General features: G+C 36.6%; 2 protein-coding genes across 4 annotated transcripts in view; one reads left to right on the top strand and one right to left on the bottom strand.

Moving 5' to 3' along the window:
* Positions 1-3,224, top strand: part of LOC108764237 (Cytochrome c oxidase assembly factor 7) — an 8,179-nt gene extending 4,955 nt beyond the window's left edge. The window contains exons 6-8 of the mRNA XM_018512374.1: positions 980-1,177; positions 2,217-2,372; positions 3,056-3,224. Of these exons, the coding sequence (XP_018367876.1) occupies positions 980-1,177; positions 2,217-2,372; positions 3,056-3,160 (459 nt within the window). The 3' untranslated portion in view covers positions 3,161-3,224. The remainder of the gene's footprint in view (positions 1-979; positions 1,178-2,216; positions 2,373-3,055) is intronic.
* Positions 3,225-3,884: 660 nt separating this feature from the next.
* Positions 3,885-13,080, bottom strand: LOC108764235 (zinc finger protein 76). Of its 3 annotated transcripts, none has more exons than XM_018512372.1 (6): positions 12,900-13,080; positions 9,394-10,411; positions 7,904-8,271; positions 7,291-7,452; positions 6,322-6,730; positions 3,885-4,247 (listed from the first exon to the last, which is right to left on the bottom strand). In XM_018512372.1, the coding sequence occupies exons 2-6, from the start codon at positions 10,325-10,327 to the stop codon at positions 4,135-4,137; spliced, it is 1,986 nt and encodes a 661-aa protein (XP_018367874.1). In that variant the 5' UTR covers positions 10,328-10,411; positions 12,900-13,080; the 3' UTR covers positions 3,885-4,134. The 3 variants fall into 3 exon arrangements, with proteins under 3 accessions (XP_018367874.1, XP_018367873.1, XP_018367871.1); XM_018512371.1 differs by lacking the exon at positions 12,900-13,080 and adding an exon at positions 12,582-12,739; XM_018512369.1 differs by lacking the exon at positions 12,900-13,080 and having other exon boundaries at positions 9,394-10,598.
* Positions 13,081-16,270: the final 3,190 nt, after the last annotated feature.

Here is a 16,270-nt window from a genome sequence, read left to right as displayed (position 1 = left end):
TGTTTAATAAAAGAATTGTAATAATCGCCACTACTATCTGGTGTTCGTGGTATATGCCTTTCAGACAAAGAATTGTGTGTGTTTATTTTATTATTTTTACTTATTACTTATTTTGAATATTAAAAACATTGTTGTTCTTTTAATACTAAAAAGGATAATTTTCGATATTGAATAAGAATAGATTGAAGTAGTTGCTGACGCTATACACATATATCAGTGAAGCTCATTTAATTTGTGATTAGAAAACACTAATTAATTTTAAGGAGAATTATATAGATACCCTTACAGAAATCCAATTTAATACTTTTAATATTTAAAATTATTTAGTTTAAATATTGAAAGTATAGAACAAGTGTTTTTTTATACTCAAACTAAGTAATTAATTACTATTTTTCAATATTAAATTTTTGTAAGGGTAACTTGTATAAAAAAGATAAATACTAAGTTTATTTTAAGATATATAATAAGAGATATATAATCAAATTATTGTACTTAATATCTATATATCTAAATTGCTTTTATAATATATGTTTATCATTGATTATTTTTAAGTTTTAAATACATGTAAAAATGATATGATCTATTAACGTCTTTACAAATTGACTCTTGAAGGCTTTATTTTTCTTTTTGTATGTTTATTTTAAGAACAATAATTTAATAAAGTAATCAAATTTTTAGATGTAATATAAAGAATATAATTGAGTGAGTTCAATAGACTCACCGTCAGCTACGGAGGGTTAATTAACATAGAGTTCCTTAATTTTTATATATTTACATATTTATCTACTGGCTTGTCTATTAAATATTCCTCTCAAGTTAATAAATCGGATCGTAAGACATCAGTTTGAAACTATGGCCTTGAAAACGCAGAATGATTGCCCTCGCTGTAGTCTTCGGTATTCTTATCCACGTCGATCACGAGGAAAACGTTATTACTTTAAACGATTAAAATGCAAATTGATGACGTATGTGTCTGTAGCACCATCGCGAAAGCGAAACCGGTCCATGGCAATTCTCGTGTCAACATGGACCCAGCGAGTGCCGTGGGAATAAGGCCCAGGCGTGTGCGATTCACGCCATACGGTCCTCCGAGCCAGCCGAGAATCACCAACTATTAATGGTCAATCTGGTCGGTTGTGCAATGTTCGCTGGTACCCCGGCGACTGTTGTTCCACAGGTAGCTTTACCTTCGTATATAATTTTCTGGCTACGATTAGCCGATGCGGCCGCTGGATGATTACCCTGGCAAACATGCTTTTATTGAATGTAACGTGTAATTAATTTTCCAACACAACTTGCATCGATGAGTAAGAGTTGATATTTAACTCGTAACGTCGACCTTTGGCATACTTTCTCGTTGAATTTACGCGACAGCGTGCCGCGATCACGCAGAGCGCGGTGCATTAGACGAAACGTCACTCGGGTTACATTCGTTTAAAATGAAAAAACGATCATTTTGAAGACTGAAATAAAAGATGTTTTATCATTGAAAATAAAATACCATCGGGATGTACTTATTCTTATAGAAATTTAATACTGGAAGGTATGGTTGATTATTTTGAATATTAAAGTAAATAGTCATCTATCTTTCAGTATTAAATTGGATTTCTATAAGAATAATTGAGAGAGAAATCAGAATTATTTATCTAACAGTAAAGTATATTTCTTTGCCTCGTGACGTGAAACAACCTAAATGACATCATAAGGATACTTGAAAAATATCGCAAGCAGAAAATAGAATGATCAAAATGGCGCCAAAATGGTTCTAAAACAATTATTATTAGGCCTTTGAGGTCCACAAAGGATTAAAATTACTTTTCGATCATGTCCTAATTGTTCTTGGGATATTTCAGTGTTCAAATGAGTTTAAATTATCATTGGAGTTTTTATTCGGGCACAATTTCTTCCACGCGCATGGAAAATCAAACTAACTTCTATAGATAATCGCTAATTCTCGATAATACACGTTGCATTTAATATCTGTCGGTTATTAGATAACATAATTGCTGACTCGTTTCTCTATGTTTTCACGTCGCGTCACGTTCATAAAACTGCGAAAGAATGTACGGTGCAAAAATTCCTTGCTGATAAATACGGCCATCTGGGGTTAAGATAATAACGATGAACATAAGCATGCTTTAACATGAACATAAGATAATAACATAACATGAACATGCTTTAACACGAACTATAATAATGCGATAAATGAATTTTAGTGCGCTGAAGATCTCAGCCTAAGTACAGAAACGCGAAAGTTGATCGACGATTGCATCGCGAGCCCGCTGGCAGACAATTTGCTTGCAGCGAACGGTAACAAAACGGAGGCCCTGCAATCACCTTTGAGATTCGTGCCGACGATAGTGATCAATGAGGTGAGCGTGTAGAATCTTATTAAATCTGCAATGACTAATTGTAAAATAGCACACTGGAAGAGAAAAAGTTGCATTTACCTTAATTTAACCACAATTTGTAGTTATTTTCGATGCCAGCTATACATATCTTTTATTTATACATGTATGTTTTTTTACTAGAATTATATAATTATTATTACTAACATTACAACATTCTAATAATTATTAAGCCAGATAGCCAAGTCTGCAGAGACAGATTTTGAGCAGAACATGCTACAAATTTTTGATAGCAAAAAGCAACAAATTTCGCATACAGTATCTAATATCTGTAATATCTGACGATGTCAACAGATTACCGCCAGATAATAGGACAAAGTCTAATGACCTACTTTGCCAGTAGATTGGCAACAAAAACTGAGCAAGATTTGCTCTAGCTTTTTGGTACCAATCTGCTAGCACAGCATGTCAGCAGCTCTGTCGACAGATTCTGAGATTAATGCGGACATAGGCTATGAATAGCTGTGTGAATCTGATCGAATTTGTTGTCAATCTGCCAGCAAACTGCTAGCATTTTGCTATCTGGACATAAAAATGGAGCTCATAATCATAATTATTTTACCGTACAATTATAATCAAATATCAAACACTTTTTTCTTAGGGCACGGTTTTAAATGGTTTATCGAAAATCATTATAATTATCGCAGGTATACTCGAAGGAAAATCAAGATGAGGCGATAAGAAACTTCCCCAAACTGATCTGTCGACATTTAACAGCGGACAAGCCGGACATCTGCTACAACAGGAATTAAAAAGGAGTAGGATCAAGCTAAGCGTTGAAGGTGTGGAGACGAATAAACATTTACTCGAAATAAATGATATATTTTGTTCGCCTATAATATACATAAGTACCTATGTACAAAAATATATACGATTTGTCAAGTACAACGAACTAATGAGTATAAAATTGATCGTAAAAAGAGAGAAACGAAACAATGAGATCGCAGCAGCAGGATGAACGCGTCAGTGATCAACGAATCAGCCTCGCTTCATTTTTTCCTAAGAAAAAACACGTACATTATATAAAGAGCAGCGTAATTAATTCTTTTTAAAAGAAATCGAAATAATCTCGGGATTAGCGATTAATTACGTAGCCACGAATTAAAGTAACTGTGTTTTGATTTCTATTCGAAAACGCGATTCTTAACCCTCCGAGCTAACGTTAGAATCTATAACACAATTACTTCTATAAGAATCATTTAATTTATATTAAAATTAAAAAGCACTAATTAATTTCGAAGAACCAAAATGACATAACTTTCTTTACAGAAATTTAATACTGTAGGTATTAAATTGGTCAGTGACTTATTTTAAATATTAAAATTATTATTGTCAGTTGTTTTAATATTCAAAATAAATAATTAATCACTAAGTGATTTAATATTTGTAGAATTAAATTTCTCTAAAGTTTCAATTATTATTCAAACAAATATGTATTAAAATTTAGTATCTTTTTTCAGTGTACAAATGCTTTGAAGCATTCTTCAATTGGCCAATTCTTCAAATTCTTTCTTCTGATTGATCAATCAAATGCTTCAAAGTATTTATAGTGAAACTTTGACCGTACTCTGAGTGAGTCCAATAAACCTGCCGTCAGTTCCAAAGGATTAATCGAATCGAGGTGCGAGTTCAATCATGTCTTATTAAATTACATTCCGTTCATTCACCGACGCATCGTGTCCTGTTTCATCTTCGTCGGAGATGAGATTCTTCTGCTGAAAGAAGTTCATCCGATGAAGATAGCGTCGTTCAAAGCGCTCAGCTCGTGGAACTGTCGCTCGACATCGACGCCTAACTCGTGGAAATCCGGCACGTCATCCTCTGCAGTCACGCAGAATCCTGTAACGAGCAAGTCGGTGACAATAACCGCGTTCAGCAAAAGTAAGAAACGTTTTTTTTTTTTTGCGTCGATTGGATTATACTTTTAGATCTAGAGAAGTAAGTCCTATCTCAGCGAAGAAAACTTCCAACACTTGCAGAATAAACATTTTGCTAAATATGGCCGATGCTTTGCTCTCATTCTCTTTTATTTGCTCTCTCTCTCTCCCTCCCTCCCCCCTCTCTTTTGCTGTCACCATTTGATCTCACGCGCGCGTTTTTATATACTTTTACGAAATTACGCGAGGGTTTCTTTGGAAATAGCACGGGTGCGTGGCACGTGGCGCGTGACAAAACAGTTTTGTCATCTGTTTTGTCACGCGTACGCGTCCGCGCGTTCTCGCCGTACGCGGCGTATGCCTTCCCCCTCAAAAAAGTAAGGAATATTATTTTAAGACTCTGTATGGGGTAAAGGCATAAAGGAGTGAACCTCCTCTGAGATCAAGCTATAGACGACCGGGAACGACACTGTCATCGGCGCGTTGCGCGAGCCGCATCAGAAAAGTCAGAAAAAGCCAGCACGCGCCCGCGAGATGCATGCACGCACGTACGCTGGCATAAAATAAGTTCAGAATCTGCGAAATTACATACTGTCTTAATGAAAAAAATTCTCGTAATATTTCATAATATTTTTTAAGAATTTGTCATATTTTAAATTTACATAAAAAGATTCTTAGAATAAATAAAGGATAATTTACAGCAAATGTCATAAATCAGTCTTTTAGTTAAAACTTTAAATAATCAATAATGATTAATGAGGTACTGCATAATATTTTTGGCCAAGGCTGTAAGTAGAATTCAAGAATAGAGAGAAGTAATCAGGAGACAACATCATCTTGCATTACGTATGTATGGAAGATACTACCGTGTATTTTTTTCGGGAGATAATTAGCTATGTCTCTCTCTTTCTAAGAATTTATAACAGATGATCGGAAACAGCTATAAATAATACAAAGATTTCTGAAAATAAATTGTCTTTTTAGTTATCGCGATTCTGATTCACTAAATATGATTAGTTCCATGACTAGTTCAATCTATTTCGTAAGTGCTATTTTCGCAAAGAGTAGCTGTAAAATCTCGTAAACGAAAAACAAGGTCTTACTCTATTGGCAATAAAAGTTAAAGGTCATGCTGTATCTTAACTACGGAACTATTGCGCGGATATGTAAAAACTAATGTAAGCAAATAAAATAAGTAACAAGTGTTTTATCGCATTTTGGCTAGATTTTCCTATATCGAAAATGCTGACTGAAAATGTAAATCATGCTGAGAGAATTAAAGCCATGTAGTCACGATAATGAGAGCAATACTTTCGACCGAAAAGATAATATAACAATTAATATACCATGAAGTCCAAAAAATAAAGAAATAAGGTAATTAGAATGATCTTCATTGATATTTATTTATTAAAATCGTTCTTAACATTTTATAATTATAAAATTTTAATAAATATAGTATCTGTTCGATAAAAGCGTGAATGACATAACTTTCGACATATCTTTCATGTCTTATCGCGGTCCGGCAAATTATCAACGGTATTTGTTATTTCATATCGCTTTTTATAAACGTCTTAGAATTTTTTGCAGCCACTTGTTTATATACGCCTTAGAATTTTTGCAGCCTCTTCTTATGATATTTCCTTTCAAATGCGAAGGAAAGCTTCGAATCTTTCAACGTATGCGACACTGATCGTTAAATATGTCATTCTTTAGTAAAATCGGACAATAACTAAAGTCCGTGTCATATTACGTACTGGAAACTGAGGATTGCGAATTAGAGATTAAAGGCCCGATCTTTTTAGCTGAATTTCTTGCACGGTTCATTTTTTCTTTTTTTTTCTCTAACATGGAAAAAAAGGAAGAAAAATTAATCGTGCAAGAACTTTAGCTAAAAAGAGCAGACCTTAAAATTCGACCAGTTAGGCAATTATAATTTTTATCCATTTTGTTCTGATTGACTGAATTCTAATCTTCAATTTAAAAACTTGACAAAATTTACAGCACTAGCGATTAAATCGATTGAATACATCCATTACCTGCATTCTCGTTCTGTACATTAGTAATGTCGTTGATCAGAAGATGACGAACCGATTCGATCGGCACGTATTCCTGTTGATTGTCGTCGAAATTCAGGGAGATTCTGTTCAGCTGACATGTATTGTCCGGCAACGTGTTCTCCTCTTTGACGTAAGTTTTAGATAATTTGTACGACGAATGATTCGTTTCCACGTCGAAGATGTACGCGTCTTGATTTCTTCGGTGAGGAATTGTCGAATTTAATTTGCCTATCGCACCGGCTGGTACGTTAATCGTTGATACCTTATCCGATGATAACAGATTGGATAACGTACTCGAATTCTCTGTGTGATTCTTCAGATGCTTCCTAAGACTCGACGGATCTGTGTAACGTTTACCGCAGCCGCTTACCTGGCAAGCGTATGGTTTCTAGAAGAAGAGTAAATTAACATCATCATCATCATTATTTTTCTGTCAAAGAAGATTGAATTAATAAAAATACAAAACTTATACCATAAAGCTTTACATAATTAATTATATTCAATATTTTCTACTCGCTGTTTGTAGGTACTTACACAGATAGTTAAATCTTTTTCATATAAATATTGTAAATGTCTCATCCCCGCAAATAAGCTGATGTCATTTTGACAAAATGATGTTAAAGGCATTATTTGACGATAAATCATATTAGCTTCTTTACTGGGATATTTTTAATTTTATATATATATATATATATGTATATTATATTTGGTACAGTTACCTTGTTATAAATATATATAACTTGTACCTACTATAAAGTTTATATTAATTAATTTTTCTAGAATATTAAATAAGCCGTAATACGTGCCATAAAACAATATGTATCGGTACAGCTTTCCGAGTGTAAGATCATATTAAATCAACAACTAGCAATGAGAAATTTTAGAGAAGAAATTTAAATTGCAATTTATCCATTTTTTAATACTTGAAAAATAAGAAAGCTATCATACTCTGTCATAATGCGTTCTCTGATGCTTGGCCCGATCGCTGCTGTTGCTAAATGCCTTTGAGCATCCATTGTGCTGACACGCGTAAGGCCTTTCGCCCGTGTGCGATCTTTGGTGGATCTTTAAATTTTCCAAACGACTGAAGGCCTTCTTGCAGCCAGCAAACTAACAAGAAGCAAGAAGTAAGAAATTAACACTTTGTTGACAAACAATAAAAAAAACGAAGTTTTTGATAATATTAGAAACAATAGTACTTATATAATTTTATAGAACTTTATATAAATTTCAAAATTTTTGTATAATATCATAACTTTTTAGAAAAATTTTCAGATTTTTTATATAAACTGAAACTTTTCAGAAATGAAAAAGTCTATTATATACTTTTAAAATTCTTCATATAAACTTAGAAACATCATATTCTAAGATTTTTAAGATTTTTCATGTTATAAATTCTAAAAAAACTTTATGACACATCTATAAAATTTATAGTATTCTTTTAAAAATCTTCATTAATTTAAAATATGAAGTTCTTAAAAATAATGGTAGATGCTAGATACCACAAAAATCACTAAAGTTGAAAATCGCCGAAAGGATACAAGGAAACGAGAACACTAACCGGACATTTATTCGGCTTCTCTTGCGTGTGTACTCGCATATGAATTAGCAATTTGTATCTCGCGTTGAACGGTCGAGCACGTGGACATCCTTGCCAGAGGCAAGCGAACTCGTCGTCGCGGCCCGTCGTCGTCGTCGCCGTCATGGCCGTCCCGGGGAAACCCTCTCCCGCCTCCTTGCCATCTCGCTCCTTGTCCCGGTCCCGTTGGATCCGTCTGCCATGGCCGTGCGCATTCGTCGAGGACGACTCCACGTGCCGCCTCTCGATATGTCGCACCAGGCCCTCTTGCTCCGTAAATGCACAGCCGCAGTCGATCCAGCGGCATTGATAAGCCAACGTGAGGCTATCATCCACTGGTCTCGCGCAATCTGTAACGTGACGTATGTACGCGAAACGTAAACACGCGCAAGAATTGGAGTAAAAATTGCGTGCGCTCAAAGAATTGCCATATGTATTCGGATCGTTGCGTTTAAGGCGCGACAAGTCTAATGACGCTAAAAATATTGAAAGCTTATAGACAACACAAAGTCTAAAATTGGGACATGAGATGTCTTTAAGAAGATTCTCTTCGAGACGTCCCCAAGCAGAACAACAAGTCACGATAATGTCAACATCATTTTGACAAAATGACATTAAAATGAATCAGAAACTATTGAAAAATGACTTAATAATCATTTTGGAGTCATCTTTTAACATCATTTTGATATCATAGTGACGTATTGTTCTACTTGAGTCTACTTACCCGGGTAGAATCATAATTAATTTGTAATGGTATCATAAGACGTCATCATGACGTTATTTGTCACTTAAAAAAAAACTTATATAAATGATAAATGAAGTTATGATGATGTTTTTATGATGTTATTGTGACTTATGTGTTCTACTTGAGGATGCTCCGATTTTAGACTTTATCTGAGAAGTCATTAATTTTGCAAGGATGATGGAAATATTTGGAACACGCACGGAAAGAACATTTTGTTAAAATATCTAAAAATTTAGATGGATACAGATCTGAAAATGATTTGTTGAACCATCGAAATAATTATGTACAAAATTTGAACTTGATAAATAACTGCAACAAGTTTTAACTAGCAACTATTCGAAACACAATTATTTCGATTGTCCAACCCAAAATTATTTTCACATCCATATATACCTATTTTCTAAAAAAATTTTTAAAGAAGAATCTAATTCTAAAAAGTGTCAAAGAATGACAATTGAGCCAGTGTTGGAAAAGAGTGATTCAATTGTCAATTTTTAAGAATGAGCTTTCACTCTTTCAAGTTAGGTTCCACTTCAAAGATTTTAGAGAATAGCTGAATTTTTAGATTCAGCAAACTATTCTTTCCGTATAAAAATAAGAATTTATATACCGATTTTTTCATTTTAATGCCTCTTTATTAATTTACTAAAAATCACAAATAAATCCTGATGAAACGAGATCGCGAAAGATTTCTCTAAAATAAATAAAGATTGCACTGCATACTTACCATAAGATTTGTCATTCTTCTCGGTCTCAGCAACCTTCGATCCGGTGACCCGTCGATTATTCCCGAGCAGCAGGCCCTCGTTCCGTGGTAGAATCACTTGATTACCGAAACTATCCATCGCGCCAACGAACTCACCGTCGAGGTTGATCGTCGTCGATTGTTGCTGGGAGGAAACGAGATGTCCAACCGCGTAATAGGGCGGATTAAAGCTCTGGAATGGTTCCTGCTGCTCATCACTCGCGAGACAAGTCGTCGATGATGACGATGGCGAGTCCACGTTGCTCAACAACGATGTCGGGTCACCCCTGATCAGACTGAGGTCAAACTCGTCGGCGATCGAAGGACTGTAGTTCTGAACCGTGACATCATTTTGAATGCTCATCAACAGCGACACCATGTCCTCTTGGCAGTCGGGATAATCCTGATAATCGCCCTGCGACTCTGCTCCGTATTCCGGAAAAATCGTGTTGTTGAAGGTGCGCGAGAAGGAGAAGGCCGAGCCCATCGATGGTAACTTCCGGCAGTCTGATGACTTATCCTCATCATGATCTGTCGTCGTCGTCGTCGCTGTCGTCGTCGTCGTCGTCGCTGTCACCGCGTTGCTCCAAGTCGGCGTGGTCGCCTCGCTGCAGGTGCTACCAGCCGGCGATCCACCATCGTTGGAGGGATACTGAAAGACAACGGGTACCTGGTCCCAGTCGAGATAATCCCGCGCATCCGTGCCGATTCCTAGCGGGGAGAAGAGCACGCTGTTGTCCGTCATTTGCGAGGTCGTCCAACAGTACGGTTGGACGACGTCAACGCCTATGCCGGTCATCGCCATGGACATCAGATCGGGCAGGGAACCGTCGTCGACGAAGTCGTCTTGCTCCAGAACGGGGCGTCGCACGTCGTCCTCCTCGCTCCGCTCGCCGTGATAATCCTCGAGGTGCATCTCCTCCGCCTCCTCCTCCTCTTCCTCCGTCGTCGTCGTCGTCGTCGTCGTCCTCGTCGATCCGAGCTCGTCGCCGCCGGCAGCCTGCCGTCAATCATAGCGATATGTGGCGTTAGTGAATTGCAGCACGCTCGATGGAATTGCGAAACCGCCGGATTTTGTAACGTCTTCCGACGCACGGCGTGGATTAAGAAAGTCACGAGAGCCGCGCTTTTCAACGCCTTATCCGACACCGTGCACTTTGCGCCCGACCAACCATTATCGCGGGGCTCGTCACCGCGTAAAACGCGAGATAACGCGGCCTGAGTCTCCGAGAACATCGACGATGATAATGGAGCAAATTTACTACATACTCGCGACGCTGGCGAATTGTCGAGCGATTCCGAGCCGAGTTTCTACATCGGCGTTCCCCATTATTCGGTTGTCCTCTTGTGAAGATTCTCTTGGATCTTGCTAAAGGTTCATCCGACTCGTTTTTGCGAAGCGGACACTCGCGGAGTCACGCGGCTCTTTCTGCGCGTCACGATCTAACTTGATGATCAATCATGCGCGCGTTTATATAATTCCCGATAGACCCGTGATTTAATAGTGAGAAATTGATTAAAGCGGGAAATGTATTTCCCGCTTTTGTTTATTGCTGTGATTTAATAGTGCGTCGGGTAATTAAACGTATTTAACAGAAATCGAATTCAATACTGGAGCGCGAGCGTAGCATGGCAAACAGCGCACTGGTCTATCATGCCAGAGGTTCCGGGTTCGATCCCACAAAGACGTGTTCAGATTCCCACCCGGGTATCATATCATCCTTGTTTGTTCGGTAAATAACAAGGATAGAGTGATACCTGGATGGCACTAGGGTGAGAATCTAAACATAGTCCAGTAGGGACAACAATATTTGTCGCGCTCGTGTCTCCTCTCGGGAAAGGCCGGCAATCTCCCGAGAGTATCTTTGCTCACAGAAACACCTCTCGAAAAGTCCGCTGGAAATCGGCATTGAAACTGTAGGTCCTGTATGCTTGTGGCAATTAAATAATCAGCGTGCGCACCACAAGCATATGAGAGAGGTATAGCATAGGCCAGAGGCCTAACGTAAAGCCGGAATCAGACTATGCATTGAAGATTGAGATTGAAGATTAAAGATTAAAATTTCACGAATGAGGACAAAGAAATTTTGGCTTCTTTTGTTCAGATTGATCAAACATCAATCTTCAATTTTATTCTTCAATGCGTAGTCTGATTCCGACCTAAGAAGAAGAGAAAAAGAATTCAATACTGAAAGAATAATTATCCAGTCGACATAAACTAGGAGTGACATGACATAATCTCAAACAATAAATAATTACCCAATCGACACCAATGGGTTGCCTTCAATGTTACAATTTCACACTCAACAATGTTATACATTTATATTGTTGAATTGAGGAATTATATAATATTGAGGTCATTTTATTTTCAGTTGGTGTCGACTGAGTAATTTTTTTATTAGTTTTCGATTAAAAGAACATTGAACAATAGTGCTTTTAATACTCAAAATAAATGAATGAACCATTACTTTGCAGAGTATTAAATTTCTATAAATGTCACTTATTTATATGGGGAAAAGTCTGAGAAAAAACCTCTGCGCGCAGATAAAATCTACTTTAGTTAAGTAGATTTTATTGTTAGAAATCTAGGTTGACAACCTTACTTTAAGATGTAAGCCGTAAAGCCGTAAGAAATTGATCAATCACAGTCGATTATTTTTCTCACATTCGACTATGATGGTCAATTTCTTATAGCTTACAGCTTAAAACTTTTTTATAGAATTGAGAGGGGCTTCGAGTATAATATGTATTCGAATATAATCATTATATCGCAGATCTAAAATCACGATTGCGATCGTTTCTATCAATACGAAAAACATCTCTCACGATCATGACCGAAAATGGCTTATGTCCATTTTTACCATTTTAGATTAATTTTGATCTCGAGGTTTAATTTACTTTTTATCTTCTTCTAGTGTACAGTCAACGTACGTTGATGATACTTTAGCTGATTCTTTAATTAATCAATTTGTAAAATTCTTTTTTCTGATGAGACAATCAAATGTTTCAAAGTGGTACGTAGTGTAACTTTGACGTACTCCTAGCTCTAAAATTAGAAAGATAAGAAGAAAATTAAACGGAGATTAAAGTTACATTGGTAGAAATGGGGCTTACCAGGCCTTACTCGATTTACTTTCGGTCAATCGCACAAGATAGAAATAACGTCTCACCTGCCTGTCTCAATCGCGATCTCGAGAAAGTCAACCCTTTCCGAGGTGGACCACCCTCTAATCCGATGGGAAAAATCATCAGAGGGAAATGAGGCGCGATCGTACAGAAGCACGACAACGAGATATCTTTCCTCCCATTAAAAAACGTGTCATAATCGTTGCCAAGTCTTACGCACTATTTAATCCCATGCATTAAATCGCATTAAACTTTGCCGCGCGAACAGGAAGACAACCGATTGTGCCTCACTTTCCTCCGGGAGTCTACAGGAGTTGGTGATAGCGTTAAATTTTAAGAATAATGTCAGAGGAGCGGCTTACTTCGATATCAACGTATCAATATGTACACGATGATCGACGAGCCGCTTATCGCGCCGGTCTTTTCCGCTCGACAGCTCTCTTTCTCTCTCTCTCTCTCTCTCTCTCTCTCTCTCTCAATCTCCCTCCCTCTCTATATGTTTATCTGTCTTCCTCGCGTGGCACGCGCTCGATAACGATCGCAAGAAACAAGAACAACACCGGTTTCTTCTCGCGGAACTGATAAAGCGGGATATCAGGGTGCCCTGGTGCTTTCGTACCACCCGTTAACGCGTCCCGTCGAAGACTATCAGCTTCGACGACAATTCTTTCCTCCGTCGGAGGAAATCTCTCGGAGAACCGAAAGAAGATCAAGGGATCTCCCACCCTCCACCTCCTCCTCTTCCTCCTCCTCTAATGAAGTGCGTAGCCCTTCGAGATCGTGCTCCAGGCTCCTCTTCTTGGAAAACGGAGGGCGGAAGGGCGCGAGAAGGGAACGTCGCGCCGCCCACTCGCGTGGCCCGCATGATGCTGCATCTCGTAGCCGACCTCCCTCCCGTGCCCTTTCGCGGTACACGGCCGCAACCGCCGCTACACTTGTCGCGGGGGTACGCGGCTTTCCCTCTTCGCGGGGACCCCCCGAGGGTGGCGACCGAACATCTGCCGAGGCGCGTAAATACGCGCGTTCGCCGACCTCGCAGCGACGATCCTTCCACGCGCGAATCATTCATGATTTCGCTCCTGTGACTAGAGATGTGTGATTTACAAAATTCTGCATCGTAATTGCGATCTTCCTCAAAAATCCATGTCGCACGATTTTTATCTTATATTTTAAATACTAAAGACTGTATTTTTTATAATTTAATCAATATAAGGACTCTTGATGTCAAATTAATATCTAATATAACTGAAAGGGCATGTAAGAGTAGGTTATAAATGTATTTTTTATACTTTAAATACTGTGTGTTTTGTCTTTGGTTATATATATAAACTACGTAATAATTCATTTAATGGATAAACAAAAGAGTGAAAGAATAAGATAGTAAAAGAGTAAGAGAGTGAGCACTGAAGTTTATTAATAGATAGAACTCATCAGTCTAAATTATGCATAAACATGTACAAATGTTTATTCACAACATAAAAAGATGGTATACATTTATTCCGTATCTCCATAAATAAAAGCTTGTGTTACGTTCATAATTTTAGGTTTATTTTCTTAGTTCTACATAGAACGAATGGTTTTGCTAAAGTGTCTAAAAATTTAATTAGATACAGATCTGATAATAATTTGGTTCTTTATTATGTCATACTAAATGTCTAATATATTTTAACAAAAATATGCGTATTATTATGCGGAATACGATTATTGTTTTTCACAACCGATTACTATTAACATTTTTGGCGATTTATTGAGTTAAAATTTAGAATAGAATGCTATTGGTAATTTCACGCGTTGTTTAACATGAAAATGGCCGTTGCCTATTGTTATCTCTCACCGTTACAATCATATCTATCGCCTGCTCTAATTTTTTGCATTTTTAACACTGAACTACTGACCACTTATAATGATTTCTTTTATTTCAGTGTTTATCGTCTATCATTTTATATCTGGATTTATATTGGATAGTGGCGCTCTGTGCGATAATCTCATTATTTTTTATTTGTATTGTTATCTAATATATTGAGTCGAAATAAAAATTTATAGCATTACGAACATTAAATTCAAGTAGCAGTAAACTTTCTTAAAAATAAACGAAACATAAATTTGAAAAAAAGGGGGATTTGAAGTTTAACGTTTCTACTTTCACTATGTCTTTTGAGTTTCTGTAAATTTAGTAATTTTTATTTATAGAAAACTATGAGTTGAACAAAATGTCCAGTGCATTCAATAAGACTTTAAATTAATATATCTTTATTTAAAGTTAACGTAATTAAACAATGATTTTTTTTTCATTTTAAATATTGAAATCAGAGAAATAAAATTATATAACTTAAAATAATGTAAAGTTGTGAAAAATATTTGTCATAATTTATAAACAATATTTCATAACTTTTGACACGTAATTGAAAAAAATGTTTAAGTTTACTAAACCCGCGAATATCATTTATGATAGAATTAAAATAAACGGCCGACACTAATTTATTTTCGACCATGCGTTGCTAGTGTTAAATTGATACACATGATTCATCGCGTCGAAAATTGTTTGAAAAAGTATCTAAGACAGCTCGTACAAGTGAGAGGGAAATGGAGGAGGAGAACACAACAGAGGAGGACAAGGAGCGAAATGGAAATGAAGGGAAAGAATGGAAGAGGGAGAAGCGCGCTCGAGATGATCTTTCGTCGCTCGAGCCCCTAAGAATCGGGTGCGGGGCAAAAAAATGTAAGACCAGCTGCCACACACGCGTCACTTATTAACAACATGCTTCCATGGGCTCGCCACATGAGGACAAGTCGTTCACTCCTCGCTCTGCTATTTTACAGCTAGACCACCCTTGTTCGCTATTTTCTCACCTCGTCATGATTGTCTCGATTCTTGCCAGAAGGACATCGCGCCTCGAAGAATCTTCGAAGGCTAAAAATTGTCTTCGAGATCGTTCTGTCGTTTCTTCCTTGCGTTATAATCTGAGATACTGATCCTGTCCTTAAGAAAACATCCCCGAGAGAAGCCGCGTTTTTACGACACACGGGGCGGTGACCCCTTAATATTTAGCAGTCTGTGACACTCGAGCTAATTGTAAGTGTGAAATTTTGTAGCCTTTGCTGTAAGTTTAAAACACCCGCAAAAATTACTGTAAACGTTCTACACTGTTAAATTTATAATGTCAAATTATAATTATACTCAAATTGAGTTATTTTTAATCATTTCTATAAGTCGTCTAATCAATATGTCGTTAATTTAATTAAAATGATAGAGTTGAATTTAACTTAAGAAACTGTATCAAATTTAACTCAAATTTATTTATATTATAATTTATTTATATTTACAAACACAATAAATGTAAACTTTAAAACCAACGTTGTTTACTTTGAAACTAACCACAGAAATGGGTTGGCTTACATTTTAATAGGTACTTTTTCACATGGAAGTTAAAAATAACAAAACATTGTTTTTTTAACTCAAAGGATTGGGTTTCCATTATTTTTTGATATCCAATAGTGTATATCTAATGAAAAAAAAAAAAAAAAAAACGAATTAAAACCAGTTATTGAAAAAATAAACTAAAAACGATATTAAAAAGTAATATTTATTTTTATAACAATTTTATTCATTTAGCTTTACTTTGAATTTACCCTCTTTTCCAAGAAAATGTAACAAATTGATGGTGTTTTAAACTTATGGTCAAAGCTGTAATTTAATTGTAAGATCTTAAGAGGAAGAAATTTGGTTTTAGTG

The sequence above is a fragment of the Trachymyrmex cornetzi genome, unplaced genomic scaffold (assembly GCF_001594075.2).
Source record: "Trachymyrmex cornetzi isolate Tcor2-1 unplaced genomic scaffold, Tcor1.1 scaffold40, whole genome shotgun sequence".
Lineage (NCBI taxonomy): Eukaryota > Metazoa > Arthropoda > Insecta > Hymenoptera > Formicidae > Trachymyrmex > Trachymyrmex cornetzi.
This window is presented reverse-complemented; position numbering and strand designations above follow the sequence as displayed.